At 44.5% G+C, this 22,500-nt stretch overlaps 1 protein-coding gene across 1 annotated transcript in view; it reads left to right on the top strand.

Moving 5' to 3' along the window:
• Window positions 1-22,500, top strand: part of MGMT (O-6-methylguanine-DNA methyltransferase) — a 170,787-nt gene that overhangs the window by 121,852 nt on the left and 26,435 nt on the right. Inside the window, exon 4 of the mRNA XM_082308116.1 lies at window positions 13,377-13,537. Within this exon, the coding sequence (XP_082164242.1) occupies window positions 13,377-13,537 (161 nt within the window). The remainder of the gene's footprint in view (window positions 1-13,376; window positions 13,538-22,500) is intronic.

The following is a 22,500-nucleotide window of genomic DNA, read 5'->3' as shown; positions in this document are numbered from 1 at the left end:
TATTTATTAATGAGTGTAGTACACAAGCTAATGGGGTTGTAATGCAGGTGCACCTAACGCTCGGAGGACAGCGGTCTCCAGGCGCCGCTCACCACTCCGAAAGAGAGGAGAGAAAGCACACTTGAAAAATATTTCTGCGCGGTTCGAAACAGTCATGTAAAGTAGTTTTGTCTGTCTCATCTTAGACAGAGGGATGGTCCGTGAGCGTCTCCATCTCTCCTGCCACAGGACGTCAGTGGAGTTGCAGCATAGGATGTGCCAGTGCCAGGGCTGTGATTCACAGCTTTCGCCAGATCCCACTTTGTCCTCGCCGGGGGGGTCCGGATGCGACTGTACGGTCCCGTCGGGTCTGCATCCCGGGGCAGCACCTCTGCACGGAGACGTCCCGGAGCTCCCGGATCCCAGCAGCGAGGCTGCCGGGCTGGGGTTTGCAGGAGGATGGGAGAAGCGAGGGGCATGCTGAGGCCGAGGTGATCCATGAAGGGGAGAGTGTGTTTAAATTACAGTTCCTATATTCAGTCTTTAACAAGCTTCTTTTGAGGTAACAGTTTATAGACTCTTATTTCAGTTAATTATAACAGCAGTTTTTTGAAACAGTAATTTTATTGGTTTTATTGATGTGCCCTACTGTTTTTCCAATCCTGTGATTGGGTTCTGCTTGGTTACCTGGGAGAAGAAAAGCTTTCCTCCCCGATTTGGAAGATGCAGGGAGCATCTGCGGCAGAGGCGGCCGGGGAGGTGCTCCCGGCCAGGGGGACGGCGCTCCCGGGAAGCCCCGTACGGCTCCCGAAGGCGCCCGCTGCCTTCCGAGGGCTTCCCATGGTGTGCCTGCGGGGCCACCTCGGGGACTCTTCTGAGACGCTTCGTGTCTCTCCTCTGCCTGCGTGCACGTGCGAAAGTGCCCGTCCTATGCGTGCAACGGGGTGCAATTCCACAAAACCTCCAAAGAGGCGATCCGTGGCACTGTAGTGTGCTGCAAACCGTGAACAAGGAGTGCTGACAAAATGTTGCTTAAAATGAACGAAAATAGAATCATTATATCATAGAAAGCTTTGGGATGGCAGGGACCTTCAAAGGCCATCCAGTCCATCCCCCTGCCATGGGCAGGGACATCTTCACCCAGATCAGGTTGCTCAGAGCCCCATCCAGCCTGGCCTTGGATGTTTCCAGGGACGGGGCATCTCCCACCGCTTTGGACAACCCCTGCCAGTGTTTCACCACCCCCCTTTTTGCCTTGGGTTGTAGGGTTGTATATCTGGATTTGAGGCCTAATTGGTAAGAAGTAAAGCCAATTCTTCATCGGGAAATGCCATTTTAGGAAAGATCCTGCTAATGCATGTGGGAGACAATCTCAAAGCCCTGTAGAAAAGCTTTGGGGAGAGAGAGAGAGTATATTTATTAACTCTGCTGTTTTAATTGGCATGTATTAGCAGTTTCTTCTGAGCGTCCTGTTCTCAGCCTATGTTGACATGAAACTTTGGATGATGAATGCCTGCTAGGAACCCAGATCTTGACAAGTTTCATGATGGTTTCATCTCATGCCAGTGTTTCTGTGGTTTCTGAGCGTTCATACCTGGTTTAAAAAAAATAAATGAATACCATTTCTTTGCACTGATGTTAGAAGCTTCCCAGTAACATGGGGAGGGTCAGACTGGCCTCAGGGGCTCTGTCTGGTGCCTTTCCTGCCATCCTTCTCCCATACAGCTGCTTCGGTGCATCAGAAGGGCCTCATTCATGTCATGAAAGTATTTTCATGATTCTTTCAAGCAGCAGATGGGCAGCGCGTCTCCGGTTGTGGCATGAGTGTGCGCGTCAGGTCATACGCCGATCTCTGCCCAGGCATCCCCGCGTCCGATGGGAGATCCTGCGTGTCAGGCATCCGGTGAGCCTATGGTTGGTCCTAACAGGAGATGCTCAGAGGGCAGAGACTGCATTACACCCCGTCTGGGAAGTTGGTTTGAAAAATATCCTGATGAGTTGAATTCTGAAGAGGTTCCTGATTTATCTGTATCTTAATTCATTTTAATAGGCTGGAGTATCTGCAGGTGCTGTTGATTATAATTCTTGGTGCTCACTTTCATCTGGAATTCATGCACTAACGCACGTCAAGGTGGACATCCAAAGTCAGAGCCCAGTTCCAATAATTCAGCCTTAAGTTTTCCTCCTTCAGTTTCCCCGTGCACCAGTGGGGATCAGAGACCTGGGTCTTGCAGTATAAGGGTTGTAATGTGTATTTTAACTGCCTTACCTTTGGGGATTTTTTTTTAAATCATGCATAATTGGGATTATATCTATCTTAGATATGTAGAAAAAATGTAAATTTTACTTCAGATACCATTTAGCAACTGGGTTATTACTATGAGGCAAGCTTCTGAATAGAGGCGGTGGGGTTTGTGTACGAGGTGACGCAACGTGGCAGTTGCACAGAGCTGGGAAATAGTGGGGAGAGCTGTGGTGAACACCCTAAAACAGGGGAGCTAAGTGGAGAAGCGAAGGGAATCTGGTGTGCGGTTTAAGGGTCCCCTGCAGCCAGCCCTAACACAGTTAATTGCCTGTGATAAAACCGACCTCAAAAGTCTGATGGGAGAATTCTTTTATATAAGAAAAAATGTTTTGTAACAATTTCTTGTAAGTGCTAAAATTAACTGACTTTCTTTTAACCTAATTATAGATAGAACTGATGATATCACGTACGCTTAATGTTGCCTAACATCTTGGGTGAGAGTGCGCTGCTGCTTGTAACTTGGCTGCATTTTTGCTTTGAAGCATTTCATGTGAAGCATCAGCTTAATTGTTGCTGGTTGAGAGTCTTGGGGCGTGTGCTTGATTTTCCCCACTCTGGATCTAGAACAGGGTGGTCCTTTCCAACGAGAAGATACACAGAAATTGTTTTTTTTCTTTTTTAGACAAATCTTCCAGTTGTTCTGCTGCCAAACCCACTGATTTGAAACAGAAATATTTATGAATATTCTGATACTAGGAATATTTTTGTTCTCCAAATACGGCCCAGCTGTAGGCCTTTGGAAAGTTTCATTCATAGAGGAGGAATGGGTCTCTCTGGGGAGGGAGGTCTCTGGGCTGCTCCTGGGGCTGAGCACAGATGATACAACCTCACGGTGCTGGTGAGCACCAGAACTAACTATAGTTTTCTTGACCTGCCTGAATGACTTCTGCTAGCACAAATGAGGTACAAACGTGCAAGATGAAATCTGGAGAGAACAAGAATTAGTCTGGAAAATACGTGGCTGGGAGGCGGGAAGAAAGCAGTACTTGAACTGGCGACCAGCAGAGAGGTGGACCATGAAATCCACTGTAGAGCAGTAAGGTCAGACAACAAGTAGTACCGAGACGGTCCAAACAAGGTGAGTTAAGGAGGATGGGCAGGAGGATGGGTGGTGGCCAGGGTAGAAAAAGGACAGAACGTTGAAACTGGGTGATGTAAGGAGAGGGAAGGAGGTTGGCATGGAGTGGGACGACCAAGCAGGACTTGGGGCATTGGGACACAGAGCAGAAGATCGAGGTGGATGAAGAGCCATAACTTCTTAGTGGTTGTCCTTGCACCTTACCGTTGTTTTAACAGAGATCTTTGTCCATAATGAGATACACTTCTCTGAAAACACAATAAATATGTTCAGGAAAAACAAGCCAAGACCACACACGCATAGCATTGTTTTCCTGGAACGTGTTTCTTGTGTTCCTAGGAAAATCCGCCGCTTGCTGATTGCTGTGCTTCCTCCGTGGTCTCACAGTACCGTATCCCAGGGCAAGATCTTGTTTGAAATCTGTGTCTCTCTATATAGGATTCCAATCAAAACTTTAATGGTACAGGGCAGTGAGTAGCATTTAATGACCTTCAGTGCTATCACTTGAGTCTTTTGGGCATTGACATTGATTTTCCTTATCTTGGCATGTGAAGACAGGAGTCTCACTCCCTTCTTTAAAGTGTTTGCTGGTATGCACTAGTAGCACAGAAGAAGCAGGCAGCGGCTTTGCAGGCATCGCGGCTGGCAGCAGCGGTGGGCTGCGTGTACTGCTCTCTTGGGCAACCTCGGTTCGGTACCGGAATTTAACGTCATTAATTGCAAGAGCCGGGAATAAGACTTGGCCATTTGCATACCTGTGTATTTTACTCGAGGTGCATCTATTTATTTGGAATTTGTATTTGATACCCCAATTTTTGTGCAGATACTTCTCTTTCAGGGTAAAGAGAGGTACCGTTTTAATGCAGAATTTCTGACCGCTCAGATTCATAAGAATTTATATCCTGAATAACAGATAAAAGCAGAATGGAGGAAATACTGCAAAGGTTGTATGACAAGGAGTAAGTCTTACTCAGTTCTGAGTTCTTGTACTCTTCCATAAATGCATCGATTTCTTCTTAGAAGGAACTGCGGTGGGGTCGTTCAACAGGAATTGGGGTGTTATTGCTGCTTATTGCAGCTCTCGTCATTTTTTTTTAATCTCTTACTACTATCCAACAGACACTTCATTCATAAGAAGCTAAATTAAACTATGTAAGGATGTGCTTCTCCATGAATTTTAAACCTAAAATGCTGCTTTGTTCATTGAGTCAGTTGTGGGGAAAAAACGCAACACAGGCATACGGCTATTTGAACTCTTTATTTGCCACATTTACAATATTAATAACACTGTTTCTAGAAGTTGTCACATCAAGTAAAAGATCTTCATTCCAGACTGTCTTTTGGGGCCAAATTGAGACTGGATGCATGCATTTAATAAATTGTAGTCTCAAGTAGTCATTTTTGTAAATAATTAGCTTCGGTGAAAGAATAAGTTAGCATATTGTATGCATCTAATGTTGCAAATGTACATACAGCAAACTTTCCTATTAATCAACAGTCAAGCACTGTAAGTTGGGTCTCATACATAATGAATTGTTCTTAAACCTCATGGGTTTCATTGATAGAAAAATAAGAGAAAACACAAGTGTAGTAAGCTTTTGAATAAAATTTAACGAGATAGCTCTGCATCCTGTAATCGTTTTGGAATCATTAGAGACCAGATAATTCATCTGCAGTTTTGGGGTGGCTTTAGCCTTCATCTATCAAAGAAAGACTATTTAAATGACATTTAGGTGTTGATAAAATACATTTTTGTTTAATTTCACAATGAAGGCTTCAGTAAAAATGTTAGCTAACTCTACATTTATTATGTAAAGAATAATGCTGCATGACTGAGTCTCATTTTAATGTTAATTTTTGTGTTCTAATCATTACTGATTCTTCCATTTGAAAAGTAACACGCCAGCTATTTCTCTAAGAAAAAAAATGGTTTGGTAAGATAGGCACAGACAGGTATAGGTATGAGAGAGAGACAGTCAGCCTTTACTTTTCAGTGCAACTTTTTATACAGGCCTGACTTCTGTTGACTTCATATACACGAGCGTTGTGGGGAGAGTTGTCTTCAATTGCTTGCTGATAAAAATAAGAAAATGCCATTTAAAAAAAAAAGACAGTCCATAACCTTTTAAATTATGTTTGCACCTCATATGTATTTCATGGCAAGAGTTACCATTCGGATGCTAGAGAATCAGCAGTGAGTTTTCCTGCAAATGTCAAAATTTACTCTGATTTAGGAGCCCTTCGCAATTAACTATAGTAATGACCCGAAGCTGTGGAGATGCTTGATCCACCTGGTGTCTCCCAGCTGACCAATGCCTAGGAAATAGTTTAAATCACGGATGCTCACTGCCAGGAGACATCCCGAACCGCGGGTAGGTTTGGTCGGTGCAGGAGCCTGTCCGGAGGCAATATCCCAAGTAGCCGGCACCGGGAGGAGGGGCGCGTGCTCACGGGCTCGTCCGCTCCTTGGGCTGCAGCATGGCATCTCGTGGGGAAAATGACCCAAGGACCCTTTCTTCTCACTGGTCTCAGCCGCAGGGAGACTCTCTGCTCCTGTCTGATGCTCCGAGGAGTGTTTTGTTCCTCAGGTGACTCAGAGGGATCATGGCTACATCCTAAATTCTCCCCAAAGGTGATGAGAGAATTCTACTCCAATTGGGCAATATTCCCAAAAAGGTTTTCCTCTCCACCCATAGGCAGATTCCTTCTGTAAGATTGTTTTCCATAAGTCTGATGTCAAAACCCCCTCTTTTTTTTTTTAATTTATTTTTCTTCTTTATCCCTGGCATGAGGGTAAAAAGCCATTGAGAAGTCCACCCACATTCCCCCTCTTGTTTGACGTTAAGTAGGTCTGCAGTCTCCAAGAGAGCCATGTCAGATCGCATCACGCGCTCCGGCCGCCGAGCAGGGCTGCCGGGTCATGTCAGAGCCCATTCGTTATAGTTGAAGCCTGCTGCAGCAACGGGCCTCTGGTCTTTCTCCCTTAACAAGAGGATTAGCATGACAGCCACATGGACCTCTTTACAGACAGTCACCAAACACTTGCTTAGGTTGGGCTTCAATTATCCGTCGGGACGGCCGCCAAGGTTGGGTCTCCCTGACGTGGTGCAACCTTGGGTCCAAGAGTCCCAGTCCCTCTGATGGGCTCCCTGTTTTGGGAAGGTTTCTATAATCTCCCCCTGCCACCCCCACACACACCTTTTTTTTTTTTTTGTTTTGTGTTGTTTTAGGGGAGTTTTGAGGGGGGGAAAAAAGCACCTTTTAATACAAGATACTTGCAGGGTTTTTTTCTGCACTGTTTCATTCTGTCCCCCTTTCCTCCCTTAATGCATTCCTACAGAGCCTTTTTCATCCTCACTGGACATAGGGTAATTTTGCTAATTTTTGGACCCGTTTAAGGCACAGACTTGTAAGAAATTGAATGGCCAAAGAAGCAGCAAAACAGAGAGGAGAAAAAACATGGATGTGTCCCACTGACAGTAATTCTTCCTACTTAACCCAGCCTAGAGGTACTCTTCAAACTGGAGACGCTGAGCATCGTGCTACCCTATAAATGTGCTTGCAGATTTCCAGGGACAAACTGAAATGTTTTCGATTAGAGGCTTAATTAAAATTTAGTGTCTGTGTCTGCCAGGTAGTTCTGTCTCTTTTTCCTGGTTGTAAATCGTGAAGCCGTAGGCACGGGGGAGCCTCCGGAGCAGCGTGGGGAAGTCGGGGCTCTCTTTCGGAGACGGGTCGTTGCCTTCTGCTCTTTCTTGCCTGCCCCCGTCTCTGTCCGTCACACCTTCTGCAGGCGTTGGGCTTCCTGCTTGGGTTTCCTCCTCTGCACGTTTCTTTCTTTGTCTGTCCACGTGGGACTCGATGAGATGGAATTTTGATGTTGATTGGGATGACGGAAGGCTAAGAGAAGGGTTTGGTGAGATTTTGTGCCATCTGCATCGTGAAGAGTACAGCTCATGATTGCTTTTACAGCATTCTGGTCGTAAGAGGATCCAAAAGCCTCTTGATTAGGACCAATTTATTTATATTTTAATATACAATCGGTTGTTAATGAACAAAAGTGCTTATGGTTTTTGTTCAGAGAACACAGTAGAAAAAATTATGGATGCCCTTAAAAAACATAAAATGGGATGTGGTCAAGTGTCCAAATCTGTTTATTTTCTACATACCTGAAGATAACAGGATATTGCAAACCCAGTGATCTTCAGTGCCACGTGTACCATGGTGTCAACACACAACCCAGCTGGTAGCAGCCTGGCGAAGACCCTGATTTCCATGAGAAGAGATTGGGAAGTTGTATGTAAAAACATACATTCCGTATCTTTTTTTTCTATTTTTTTTTTCTTTTAGGTCTTTATCCCTGCTGTTACCTGAGTGGAACTTTTGTAGTTGTTATAGTAATGTAATAATGAATTATCTGAGTCTACCCATCTACACCAGCGGCCCTTAGCTGACTGCAGCCTAGGAGGAGTTGCCTTTTTTTTTGTGCTAGATGGGGAGGTTTTTTGTTTTGTATCTTAAAGAAGTTGAAATAAAAGGGACTCTTCATTAGCTCAGCACCTGTAGCAGTCTGTAAACCTCTTAGGCAAACCACCAGAGGGGGAGGTGGTTGTCTGGGGATAAAACTTTCAGGGGTGTGTGGCTACAGACAGTGGAAGCAAGCATTGGATGTAATGTTCAACCCATCGATTATATTCACTATATACAAATATTTTATAAATATACAAATAAATATTTATATATGTTGTGGGAGCCGATACCACATTCTCATAATATTTATGCTAAGGAAGCTGGCAGCTCTTAGCTTTACCCTTAGGAAGTTGCCAGCAGAGCTGTTGTGATATATTCTCTTCATTTTAAATCACACAACTCAAGGTCCATCTTGTAGTGTTTCCATTAAGGTTTATTAAGGACTGACTGAGGCAAAAGTAGCTCAGAAATAAAATAAATAATTAAAATCATACCAGTTTAGAACATGGCTACCCACTGAGGCTTCTCACAGCATTTCTCTGGTTTTCATCATGGTTTAGCCATTTAGGATGATACTGCAGCCAATCTGCTGCTTACATGTTTATTTTGGAAGCACGTTAGAAACTTTTGGTTCTTGGCAAGTGGTTTGGAAGGAGCCTGTTAAACCGAAACAGGTGGTGGTTCTGCTTTTCTCCCCCTCTGCTAAAACCATTTTTTGCTTCATTTCATCCCCTGCAAACATAAGAAGTCACAGCAGAGACGCGGCTGGGATGGAGCCTCAGAAGACACCTCTCCGCTGCGTGGAAGCAAGGGCCCAGTGGCTTCCTTAGTTTGTTCAGTCTTAAAAAAGAGCTGTAAAGGAAATACATCTGCAGGACTGCAGTTAAGAACGGTATGGCTTAGCTGTCGCCTGTGTAAGCTGGGGCAGTAGGGCTGCACCTGGGCTGTGGCGGGTTCCCGTGCTGGGACTGACCTTCCGTCTCTCTTGGACTTCGCCGCCAAGAGCTGAATGCAGAGGCTGGAGATCTGCAGCAGCAGCAGTGGGCATTCCCTGGCCTGAAAAAAGGCTCCTTTTGAGAGACATCCAACTTAAAAAAAAAAAAAAAAAAAAAAAAAAAAGATACATATTTTTAGATATCTGCTTTTTATAGCTTAAAACAAGCATGTTTTTCTTCTGTTTGAGGAGTATGTAGGTTTAATTAAGCATCACATTGTAAAGCCACGTAGGTGAGTCGGTCACTTGCAGCTGAACATCCATTTAACATCGCCACAAAGTTCAGACAGACTTCTAACTTACTGCACACATGCTAAAGGCTGGCACACGAACGCAAACAAAAAAGTGTCAGTTAAAAAAAGAAATCAACCTAAAAACCCTACAGTAATGATTACTTGCTGACCAGGTGAAAATACAAAAACCTCCACTTTGAATTTTTTGAGACGCCAGGCAGCACCCAACACAATTCATTGATGAAAACAAGTGCAATGACAGTCTCCGATAAAAGTGTAAGTGATTTGAATACGGCTACTGCAGTTTAAATAAATATTTCTCATTATTCTAGTCACATTGCAGAGAAAGGTATTGGTACTTTTTAAGGAAAGAGAATTAAATTCTCCAGGGAAAAAGTTAAGCAGTTGGATTCCTTACACCTTCTGTTTAGTTTCTTGCATTTTTAGATGAACGTGCTTATTTTGTTTTCCTGTATAAAAGTAAAAATTGCATCTTGTCGAATCACAGGTTTAAGACATAAGCTTTCCCTAGGTAAAGCACCGACGGCACTTGGCCGTCACCTTGTGTGCTGCTGGCTCTGCACCGCCGGTGGCTCGACAGCCTGGAGCACGTCCCTTCCTCTGGAGATCACCAAGGGCAGGACATTAAAAAAAGAGGGTCCCCTTTTTCTCGTTGTTCATTGCTAAAGATTAGGCACAAGGAGTTAATATAACTCTTAGATGGATATTTCTCTCTAATGGTATACAACTGACTTTTTTCCTGTCCATGTTGGCATCAGAGATGCTCAAAGATCAATGCATGGAGTAGGGTGTTCAGAAACCTTCCAAGAAGCCTGACATGGAGCAGAGGACTTTCACACGAGGGGGAAGGTTCCCGGGATGTAACTCAGCTGCTCTCCTTTTCTGCTCATGAATGTTTTGAGGATGCTTTTGCCTTGCTTTCTGAAACGTACGTATGGTTTAGTTGGACCAAAGCGTGGCTTTGAAGCCTGAGAAAATCCTTTAAAAGGCAGCTGGTGTTTTAAGTTGAATTTTTAATGCTGAGGTAGTTTGTAGGAGGAGTGCTGCTATGCAACTTTGGAAGGAGAAGGGGGAGGAGGGAAGGGAGGGGAGGAGGGCCAGCAGAAGACACCCATGCATAAGTTATGTTCGTTCTTTTTCTTTATTAATGCTGTCAAATTCCCGGGAATAGTTGTTAGCATTTCTAGCCAAGCACAATTAATATGAAGATTTATTTTTTTTTTAACTTTCTGCCAATTTGAAGCTCTCAGCATATATGTTGGCAAATCGACTTTGTATCCTGTGGGAAAAGAAGTCAATGCGTTCTTAGAAAGCAAGGCATTTTCGTCTTGCAAAGCTTTTGCTTTCTTGACCAAGGTGGGGGTGGCCACGGAGGTGGCACGCCTTGTGAAGGCGTCTGGTGTTGAAGCGGTGGGAGAATGGTCTCACCAAAACCATCTAGAGACAGCAGTGACAAGGCGCTGCTCTTAAAAGCAATAATTAAAAAAAATTAAAACCTAAGACTCATATCCAAACAGTCCTGCCAGGGAAGACCTGGTGTAAGGGAGGAATGCGTATGTGATGGCAAGGGGAACGTATCCGTGCGTTGGGATGGCTACTAAGCCTTGCTACGGTACGCAGCAGGTTCCTGCAGCCCTCCCAGCTACCCAGATAGGCAAAGCAGCTGCTGTAACTCATGTCTTCTTGAAGAGGCTGATGGACCTTTACTTGCTCCTTACGTTAAATACGGAGCTCGTGGCCTGACGGTTCCCGTGAGGCTGCGGGCAAAGCCCTGCGCAGCCCATGCACCAGCCTCGGTAGCGCTGCACCTCGCCGACGCTGGCGCGCTGCTTCCCGCCTGGTTTGGGGGAGAACGGTGGTGGTTTGGGGCCTTTCTGGAGCCGGAGGGAATTGCGGTGCCTATCTGCCGGCGTCAGGCTGGGGCGGTCGGAGGCAGAGCCGGGAGCCCAGCGGCTGGGGGCTGCTGGCTTGCAGAGCAGCGAGGAGACAAAGTCTTTCGGTTTTATGATGATATTGCATCCAAATCATTTCCAGACTCGCGAGAATGTGAAACAAGATGATGTGAAAAACATAAGGTTACTGTAGTTTTGAGTGCTTTCTATGCTCTTCTGGATAAATGGAGCAGAAAAGTCTACCAACTTCTCTTTGAGATTTCAAAGGCGATATTATATTCTGTAGTTATTATATTGTCGTAGCTCTAACAATCCACAGTAAAACCGAGCCATATTCTGCTGAGTGCTGTACATGTGCAGAATAACGGATTATCCGTGGTGTCGAGAGCTGGGTTTGAGGTCCATGGCATAGGTATTCGTGTAAAAAAGTTTATGCACAGCTTCTCATGCCTTTTTTAGCAAAGAGATTATTAAAAAGCAAAATAACATAAAGTAGATACCAGTCTTATGAAGCAAATCGATACTACTTCCCACACACACACACAAAAAAATCAAAAGCATTAATTTGGTAAATAAATGGAAAGAGAGAAATAAAGTTGCACTTCATTTCTAACAAAGTGGATCCAAAGCTGATTCTTCATTTTTGTTTTGCCTCTGCTCCAAGCCATCAACTCGTATTCTTGTGCGACTGGAGTATTTTAATTGTCCGCCTCTGTGTCCCTCTTCTTCTCTGCCACGTTCTAATCAGTAATTATGTGGCCTTCAGTGGTTAACAATTAATCAGAAAATGAATTGGGGCTGGGGGAGATGGCAGGGCTGTTTGATCATGCACCAGGCGAGTGAGGGCTTCGCTTCTGAGAGCAACCCTGAGCCAGCTCCCGCTGCACATCATTTCTCTGTCCGGAGGCAGAGCCGGGCTGCTGCCTGCTTACACCGACGTCCGTCGCCTTCGGCTCCGCGAGCTGGTGCGGGTCAGGCGTGCAAAGGCATTCGCTCTTTTTGCGAAGGTGCCTTGTGGCGAAAGCAGACCTGGTGTCTTTTAGGCCGTTACGGGTACATCGCACGTTTCGTTTTCTTCGGCTTTCTGCCAGGAGGGCACTAAGAAAACATTTTCGCCCACTTGCAGCACACTCGAGCGTACTGGGGAGTTTGGGTTGGTTTGCTCTTTCCCCGTACCGGGGTGGCAGAATTGCTCTGGTTTTCTCTTTTTTCTATTTTATTAGGTTCTTGTGTATTTTGGTATTTCTGCAATTCTCTCCCCTTTCTCCTGCTTTGTGACACATCCAGCCCCTCCCCAGAAGACGATGCTGTTGAGTTTTAGCAGCGCGTTGGTGAGGAGCTCCTTGTTCTGGGGTCTGGCTGTATTTCCAGCTGGGGGGGGGGGGAAAGCTGCAGTAATCAGGAAACCGTAGGATGGCTCATCAGTGGTGGTTAAGAGTCTGGATACGAGAAGATTGCTGGCAGGGCTTGCTGCTTTGGCAGTCACCCTTGATGTTGTTTCCTTATCGATCTTCCCGTCGTTTCTCTCGGGTGCATTGCTGATGGGCTCTGTTTGGTTAGCGGTGCCCTGAAACCGGTCTCTGCCGTTTTGAGAGACACCCGCCGCGATCTCGTAAAGCACCAGGAGAGCACCAGCCACCAGCGCTGCTTTGCCTAACGGAAAGCGTACGGGTTGGGAAACACGGCTGGCTGTTTGCAAATCCAGCGTTCGTGTTTTCATTGCTCTCATACACACGTTGCTCTTCCAGAGGAGAAGAAGAAAAAAGTAGTAAGGGAAGAAGTCCGTTTTTGTTTGCAGGTGCTTTCTGTTTGCTTGCTTTGCTCTTCAGGATCCTGCAAGCACGAGCTGCCATTGAAAATCAAATGAATTCTCAATTGCTTCCTTCCAATTCAATAAGTGGAGGGAAGCAGAAACCTGCCACCGTCGCTGGAAGGAAACGGGGCAGAGGAAGGCGCGGGTTCGGCAGAAAGCTGTTTCTTTTCCTTCTTTCCCTGGGGAAGGTCCCTGGGGAGGCAGGACTGCACCCTTGGGGGACGTGGAGGAGGAGCCCCACCTCCGTCCGTCCTGGAGGCACAAGGATGCCGCGTCTACCACGGACTTGGGTGGCTTTCTTGCTCCCTGACGTTTCCCACTTATGCTCGGTATTTTCCTCTCACCAATCTTTTATGAATTTTTTTACAGGTGTAAGCAGCCTTGTGTCATCGTTGCATTTCTGGAGGTGACGAGGATGCATTTTTGTTATTGCAGTTATGAATCTTTTCACCTTTATCAGAGAAGTAAAAAGATGGAGTCTGACTGCAGACTGAATGCTTTTGAGATGATATATTTTTCTGCTAATGTAGGGAGTATGAATATTCATTTTGATAATTTTTATCATTATAATTTTACAATTCTCTCTCGCAGCAGGGCAGAGTCCTCAGCCACTTGCGAGGTGTGCGAAGGTGCGGAGGAGATGACGGAGCCGCTGAAGCAGTGCACGGCCTGGCTGCACGCCTACTTCTGCGAGCCGGCGAGGACGGCCAGCCTTCCCATACCGGCCTTCCACCACCCGCTGCTCCGGCGAGGTCTGTGCCGCGGTGCCGCGGGCGCCCGTCCCCTCCCTGCTCCCATCGGCCAGGGTGGTGCTGGCTCCCATCTCCCTAATTCTTGGTTAATAGCAATAGAAATGATGCGGTTCAGCTCCCGACAGTTGCTGGCTGAAAGGTATGAGGATGAGCACATCTGAAGGGCAGTGAGCTTTTCAGTGAGGTCGTTGCTCACTTAAACTCGCTTTTTGCCAGCAACGGGGGGGTTGAGGCTTAGACATGTCCATGTCAATAGACATGGGCCGTAGAAGCAGTTGGTGATAGGTTGCGTAAGGTAGCGGTGTTTTTATTCCTCAAAGTTGTTATAGATAATATTTTGATTTTCTTAAAGAAAGAACAAGTATTGTTACAAACTGGTTACGGTACTTGTGTGTTTAGATAAAAACAAGACCTGAGAAAAGTTTCTCCTCACCATTCTCCATTTACTGGCTGTGTCCCTGGAGACCTCGTAGCAGAAGTCACTCACTTGAAATGAAATAGATCTCATTATTTAAAAAAAAACAAAACTCAGAAGTCTGCTTTTTCCAGACTTTTCTGGTCTGCCCACGAATGTCATCGTTTCCCAGCGAATAAAATCTTCAGTTTAATAGATCTATTTTTTAACTGTATGATATTCCATAATAACAGAGCACCAGAAAGGGGCTAGTATTTTCTACCTTACGCGAGGCAAGATAGCACTGTTTTTTGTATAAACTCTAAAATATATGCACTTTTTCTTTTTTTTTGTGGTTAAGAGGTGATAGACAACTTTTAAATATGGGTGCATGCGTTTTTATTCCAAGGCATAAGGACTATACGTCGGTACCTGTGTAAAACAACGGCCAGTTCTGCCCGGGGAAAGGAAGGGCTGTTTTGGCAGGCACGTCTCTGCGAGAAGTATCTGCAAGAACTCAGCTGTCTCTACTGCTAATCGCTGGTTTTATTCAAATTCTTGTAAACAGTGGGTTTCTTCTTGCTGATACACTTTCTTATTCTTAATTAGCTGGTGGCAGCTGCAAGGAGAACGCAATCAAAATGCAGTTGTTGTGCCGAGCCTTCTGCAGCTCACCGGGCTGTTGCTTTCAGAAGGTGGGAGTCCTTAAGTTCTGTGCGCTTCGCGCTGTGCCTTGCTCCCGTGATGCGCTTCCGTACTGCCTCAGCGATGTTCGGAAAATTCCCAGTGCGACATCTTTCATAGTCAAATTACTGGGTGGGTACTGAGTGTTTTTTAAACTAAGTTGTGTATTGCACCGTCTCCCTCTAATTTTTATACAAACGTCATTTTTATCAACTGCTAAAAAATTTCATTTAGAAGCTTTAGTGAAACCATCCGATTAGCATGTGGGAGAATAAGCACTAATGACACAATGATGTCAAAATTGCCAAAATGCTCGTGGAGTATGGTCTTCTAGGTGATTGAATTATCATTTGAGGACTCTTTTTTTATTAACTGGGATGAAATTAAGACCTGTGTTTTGAAAACGTTAGGGTCGGTGTGAACACGAATGGGCAAAGCTGGATGGGAAATAGTTACTGCTGCTGTTCCTTCCATCTCTGAATAACATCAGGGGAATTCTGCCTGCCAGATTATCCACCAGATTATAAAGCATTTAAAGTAATGCTTTTACTTTTATTAATTTTCCTAAATTGGCTACTGAATTCCTTTTAGCTTGGCTAGTGAAATTCTTTTGTCTAAGCGCCGCTGATGCTGTTTTAGCTGTTGTTTTGGGGTTTCACCCTGAGCGGTCTTGCCTTGACTTACGGCCAGAGTTGGTGGGGGACTTCAGTCCTTCCCTCAGCAGCAGCCGTCCTGTGCAGGCAACGCTGGAAGAGACTGAAGATCATTTAAAAGAGGAAAAATAGGTATATTTGTTAATAGGAAGCTTGAGGGAAAGCAGTCGTCACCCTCTAATTTTTTTGGGGGGTTGGAAGGAAAGCTCCAGCACTGTCCAAGTGCCAAACCCAGCCGAGAGGTGCCTGCGGGGCTGGGACGGGCCGTGGCCGGTGGCCATGAGCATCGCTGCCGGCCCTCGCTGCAGCACCCGTGGCGTTGTGAAGGCTGCGGCTGGTGGTCCAGCTGGCCACGTGCTGGGCAGCAGTGGTCCTAACGGGGTTTGACCTTCTGTATCCGCAGGTTTGGTGCTGGGGGGACTGGAGTGTGGTTTTCTTGTTACAACATGTGCAGGTCCAGGTTTTTTTAATTTAGTTCAGTTATTTGTTCTTGGACTGACAGCAGGTGTGCGTGTTTTATGGGGGCGCAAGTACGTAATGGAAATGCTAACGAAGAATTAATTGGCACAAATCACAATGATGTGATAGCATTTCTATTCTTCTCTTACTTTCTCCTAGTAATACTTTCATAAAATAGAAAAGATTAGTATTAGAATGAATGTGGCAATACATGTCAAAAATTGGAAGAAACTATTTTTTAAAGTTATTTAGTAGAAACGTAAGGTAAAAACCGCATTATAATGGATTACATTATACATTTCAATTTATCTGTAAGTCAGAAATGCAGTAATGCTAAATTAGGAATTTGGTATTTATTTACTTTTTCACATTTACATTTGAAAGTGCCTGCTTGTTTCTCCAGGCATTTAAAAATGCAGAATAAACATAAGCGAGAGCATGAGGATCCAAAGCTGGGAAGGCTTTTTCTCATCACACTGGTTTCCTTACATGTCTCTGTCCATCAGCAGCTCTTCCAAGGAATCGTCAAAACCTTTGGCTCTTCTTTTCTCCCCTTCCCTGTAAATATGACTGCTTAAAGTGGTTCTTCGATATTAGGTGATGAGTTCCATCATCAAGTGCTTTTGCGATAAGGACTGATTATTGGATATTTTCTTTTTTTAATCAGTGCTTATATCAAATTTTATTTTTTCCTGTGCTAGCATCACCTGAGGACAGGAAGGGTTTTGCTTCTGCCAAACCCATTAAAGAGGTTCCTTATTTAACAAAAACGTGTAAAGTGCTTTTGGGATGAAGCACGTCTCAATCCACGGTCAATTTTCTGCAGCTACTTTTGTGCCAGCTATTAAGACACAGTTCCTCACCGACAGACAAATAGTGACAAGCAACTTTTGAGATAACAAAAGCAGAGAGATCTGCAAATTCAGAAAGTAAAGGCTGGCTCTTGCGGGTTGCAGAAAGCTGTCTCTCCTTGGCGGCGGCAGCCGGCGCGGCGTTACCCCTGCGCCCGCGCCTTGGGGCTGGAGGTGACTGCGCGGACGGATGGAGCAGCGCAGTTGGCGACCGCCTGAAACACATGTAGCTCTTTGCTTTACCTTTCCGGGCTCTTAGGGAGGCAAGACACCAGTCCCCCTTCCAACACCGAGCACCTTCCAGCAACCCCTGCGCTAACGGTGAAAACATCATCGTAACCGTTCCGTTATGCTGTCCTCGTCTGGCTGCCGAGTGCGCACACCTTACCAAGGCAAAGGCAAGCTGAATTCTGGCATTTGCTGTTCCAGCAGCTCGTCCTGTGCTTTAGAGTTTTCCAAAGTGCCTTTCATTTTCTAAATTAGTATTAAAAGGGGGAAAAGTATTTAAAAGCACTCTAAATACAGAATTAACCATTCCTCCCCATAACTCATCAGTGGTAAAGTTTGAATGTGAAGCACTGATGCTGTAGCACAGCTTGAAGCAGACATGAGAAGCTTGAAGCTGCTTTCCCAGCACCTCCAGGGGTTGTCAGCTTACTGGCTCTCCAGTTTAGCCTATGCAGCCAGTTTTTGTTTTTTTAAATGTAATTGAAAAACTGAAATTTTCAACAATTTGTGTCATGGCTAGTGCTCAACGTGGAATTTCATTGAGCAAGGAAAAAGTTGTTTTTCTTCTCTGCAGCATGGCTTCAAGGTGTTACACCTTGGAAAAATCACTGAACATTTGTAATGGAAAGTGATTAATTGGTCTTAATGTATCATAGTCATTAGCCCCCTTTATATATGAAGAAGAAAAATTGACCCTGTTATTGTTTTGAAGCCTAGGCATGATTTGCTTGATTTGTGGGTCTGTGAAATGGAAAAGGCAATGTTAAATTGGCCAGCCATGAATTTCCTGACTTTTCTTTATTTGTGCTTTATAACGGTAGCGGTTGCAGAAAGCATGGCAGTGCTGGACGCTGCAGCGAGGAGCGGTTGTGTGTTTGCAGACCAGATGGCTCATTAGAGCAACAAGAGCAGAGGAAATTGGAGACACACAAGAGTTTTCCTTTGCCCTGTGACGAGCAGCAGCCCTGGGGCTCTGCTCTTTGCGTGCCATGCCATGCCATGCCGCCGTCCTCACCGGATGAAGTCCTTTAGCTTTGCAAAACCACGCTTTTATATTCTTGAGTCTGGAGTTCCTCAGTCGGGTCCCTGTACCGGAGGTGTAGACCTGAAGCAAAGCTGTGCCTTTCAGCTCAGCCCAGCTCGATCACCCTATTTCTTCAAATAAGCTGTGAATTAGCGCGTCAGCGCGAGGGAGGAGGGCTCTGCAGCTCTGCAGGAGGCGCTGGCGACGGCGCCTTGCAAACCAAAGCTGTGCAAAAAGACGGAGGAGGAAAGAACAACCTGAGGATGGAGACCGGAGAGGTGAGCTCCGCAAGCCAGATTAATAGCTGAAATTTCCCGTGCATTATGGATGTTATTCGTCCAAGAAGGGGTATTGATAAAACACCTCATACATAATGGGAGCAGAGGGTCTTCAAAGCAGCTGGTAGTACCTCCATTCTCCCTTCAAGATGACTTTGCTCCGTACCCAGGCCTGTAATCAATAATTACCTGGGAGCCTTCTCCTTCAGAGGCTCGAACCAGAGCAGCGTAGGCTGGTGAGCCTGGCGTAGCCCCCGCCGCAGGACGGCAAAGCGCACCGTAAAATACCGGTTGCGGGCTGAAGAAACTGTTCACTTTCTCGTGTCGCCTCTGTGGGGTCGGACTCGTCCTTCGCTCCCGTGCTGCACGCTCGCCCGTCCCTCTGGGTGGTGGCGGTGGGTCTCTCCCTTCAGAAAGCACCCAGGGAGAAAATCCTCCCGTTAATTGCTACCCGATTGCTCTTTCACCTTCCTGCCAGTGGCACGCAGCTCCTTGTTTTACTGCGTTTGCACATTCTAAACTATTAAAAAAAAAAAAAAAATCTGCAGCAAATTAAGACAGAAAAGTAGATTTTATGCATTCTGGCTGTAACTCAGCACAGTATTTTTTTTTTTTTTCCTTTTTGTGGTTGGAATGCTCAAATCGCAAGTTTTCGGAAGATTGTGGGACTGTTAATTTGCTTACTTCTAAGATGGCAAATTCAACATCCCGTGAATGCTTACGTTTAAAAGAAGTGTTTTTAATGGCTGTGCTGCTTACCCCAATTACAGTGTGCAGTGTATCCTAGATTTTTCTCACATGCAATTTAGCCAAAGACTTTTTCAATATATAAAGATTATTTAAATAAGAAAAGCATTTACAGTATTACGTTGAACACAGATCTATTTTCCCTTGCTTTAAATTACAGATTTAAAAAAAAAAAACATAAAAATCTTTGTTGAGATACTGCCTAGTAAAGCTAGAAAGTTTGAAGCTTCAGGTGCCGGTTTATGGATAATAGGATAGCAACTCTGTACTCACGTTCAGTGGGAAAGAACTGGCTGGTAAAAATGTCATTCTTTAAAACATAAGAATGAGTAAACCACTTTTCAGGAGCCGCAAAAGCAGAGGGGGAAGGTCTGAGGCTGAAAGTGGAGAAGGTGTGAAAAAACGTGATCGAAAGAGTCGGAGTAGCTGGAGGAGACCCAGGGATGTCAGATGTCCTGGTCGGTCCCGCGGTCACTGCGCGGCTTCGCTTTATATTATGAAAAAATACACAACGTTATGTTTGGGTGATTTTGTAGCCTTGAGGAGAACAGGAGAAACTGGGAGTGAAGGGTGAGAGGAGGTGAGAAGTGGAAAGGATGAATTTGACCTACGAATGATTTCATTGAGCTGTAGGTAACTTAGGTCATTAGTAGGAAAAGTAACCATAAGCATTTTAACTACGTGTTAAATTTAAGAGCTTTCTGCTCCCTCCTAGAATGGTGTTTGCCTGGTGTTAGCAAGACAGTAAATACTAAAGTGAATGATATCTTCACAATTTTACTATCTTTATTAACTTGTAATTCTTAAAGTGATGGCCTATGGATATAAGAGGCATATCTATGGAGACATCTATGTCTGAGTCCTATGTAGTTTTAATTTTCTTCAGTCCAGTGTATGGCTTGTAACTTTATTGGCCCTTTTAAAATAAAACGTACTTACTCTTAAATGACTTTTCTAACATGACCTAATATACATAAATTCATAAACAATATCTGAAAATAAGCTAGGTGGCTGGAGCTTGCTAGGGTGATATGCAGCCAAATAGGGTGCACAAGCAAGACAAGTGGGTTTTTGGGTTTGTCTGGAAATTTTCTAAGTATGCATTTTCATATTGCGGGTACGTACGTGTTCAGGGGCAACATATTTAGTCAGTCCCGTGCTAATCTTTTTTCTCAAGTGTCATAAAGTTGAGACTGTAAATATCGGATGTTACGTCAAGGACCAGTTCCTGTGATTTTCTTCCTTTGTTTTAGGTATGCATGTGTGTATATATATTTATAAATATATACAATTTTTTTATATATTTATATTTATATATTTATATATATTTATATATACATATATATAAAAAACAAACGGGTTTTGAGTGGCAGGTGTGGTGCAGCTGACAGCCCTGCCTCGTACCAGTGCAGTGAGAACGACGCAGTGGCCAAGCCCCAGGCCAGGCGATGCCACTTCATCGATTGCCATATCCAAAGCACAGCCATCCTCAATAGGAAAAGGGGGAAACTCAGCCTTCAGAAAGACCTCCAGGAGCCAGCCTGTCCCAGTATCATCTCTCCATGTTTACTTTCTTTTCAGTAAAAATGGAAAATTCATGAAAGTTCAACTGGGATAGTATAAATCCACCAGCATTACCAGGTTATATCTATATTTTGCAGAATTGAATTGTGCTGTTGGGTAACCTGCTGAGGAGGAGGCAAGGCTTGCCCTTTCCTAGACGAACGAAAAATGTCATTCTTGCCAGTTATTTATGTTGCAGTTTGTGAAATTCTCTTAATTTTGTTGTAGAGATTCAATTCACTAAAAAAAAAAAAAAGTTGAGAAATGTTTCTGACTTTCCCTTTTTCATTCCTGCAGCTTCATCAGACATGCAAATACATTTCTATTTAGGCTTTTAGAAAATGTTTTTTTAAAGGAATATGAAATAATCTGCTCGAAAACGTTAGTACTTCACATATCTGGACATGGCAGATTCAAGTGCAAAGAGATGACAAGCTTTCATATTTCTGTCTGCCAACACAAAATTCAAATTCCAGAGCCCAGCGCCTTCTTTTATTACCATTTCATGTGAGAATAGTTTTGATAAGCAGAAAGTCACTCTTTTGCTAGACATTTAATGGATTTTTACTTTCCTACAATTTTCTTCAAATAGAAATCAATCCTCTCCAACCTTCAAAAATGAGAACAGCAAAAGCAAAAACTAGCCCAGTTACTTTTAGGTCTCAAATTCTTTTTCCAGCCCAGTTGGCCCATTGCTTGGTATCAACTATTAGTATCAAAAGAAAAAAAAAAAAAAACACTAAACAAAAAAAAAAATCAAAAAGAAATATTTACAAAATTCCTGACCCAGTTCATTTGAATTCAGAGCAAAATTCCCATCGTTTTCAGTGGAAGCTCATGTGAGTTTAAGTCTATGCTCAGGCGTACTCTTTATTTGGGTTCACTGTTCATAGAATAAATTGCCAAATGTAAGCTGTTTCTGGGAATTCAGGCCCTATTAGGTGCAAATGTCCTTTTTGCCGCTGTCCCTGGCACACCGTCGGGATTTAAGCAAACCCCTGTGGATGCGCTGATTCTGGAGACAGCAGAGGAACCACAGCTTCTTGTGGTTCACGGGGGTTTGGTGGAGCCTTGCAGAGGGACCGTGGCCTGAGGTCTGACCTTTGAAAGAGAGGTCCTGAGTGCGGGGCAGCGCTGGGTCTGTCCTGGCCTGGGGAAGTCAGTGAAAGGGTCAGTTATTTAAAAAAAAAATGCATTGTATTTTCAGTAGGATAATCCTTTCCTGTCATTATTCTTGACATTAATTACAGGTAGGCCACAGTCAGAATAAAGGAGCATTACCTAAACAAGGTTTTTTTCAGGTGAGAGTGGGTTGAAGACCCATAGCCGATGTTCACCTGGGCGCTGTCACTGTAAGATGGCAAATTTTCACTTGGTCTCAGCGAATTTGGGGATGTTGGAGCAAGTGATGGTGACTGAAATAGCTGCAGAGATGGGTGGATATTGAAATTATTCCAAAACCAGGCTTCTTTTCTGAAAGGAAGGGTTTGTGTTTGGTGTCTTACGCTATTTGGTATGAATTGCCAGGGGAAGTTTAGGTTAGATATTAGGAAAAACTTCTTCACCGAGAGGGTGGTTAAGCATTGGCCCAGGCTGCCCAGGGAAGTGGTTGAGTCTCCATCCCTGGAGGTATCTAAAGAACGGATAGATGTGGTGCTTGAGGACATGGTTTAGTGGTGGCCTGGGCAGTGCTGGGTTAACGGTTGGACTCGATGATCTTAAGGGTCTTTTCCAACCTTAACGATTCTATGATTCTGTGAATTCACTGACCCTGCCTTTGGGATGGCAGAAGATGGAAGGGCAGTCCATCTGCAGGTAACTGCAGCTGGGCGCCGGTCAGGACAGTTTCACTGTAACCTGCAGCTGTGAAAGCCTCATGCGTGGGATGCTTCTTTATAAAGTCCGTATGTTCAAAATCAGATCCTTTCTCCCTCCGTGAAATAAAAGGAATAAGTGGACCCTGATATAAGACATATTTTCACCAACCTGGTAACTTTTGACATTGCTGCTTGTATATGAGATTTAGATAAAAAGGTAAGAATTGAAGGTGGAGAAAAACAAATACCGATGTGGGAAAAAGAC

This window comes from Platalea leucorodia, assembly GCF_965183815.1.
Source record: "Platalea leucorodia genome assembly, chromosome: 4".
Taxonomy (NCBI): domain Eukaryota; kingdom Metazoa; phylum Chordata; class Aves; order Pelecaniformes; family Threskiornithidae; genus Platalea; species Platalea leucorodia.
Note: the sequence above shows the minus strand (reverse complement) of the source record. Positions and strands in the feature narration are given on the sequence as shown.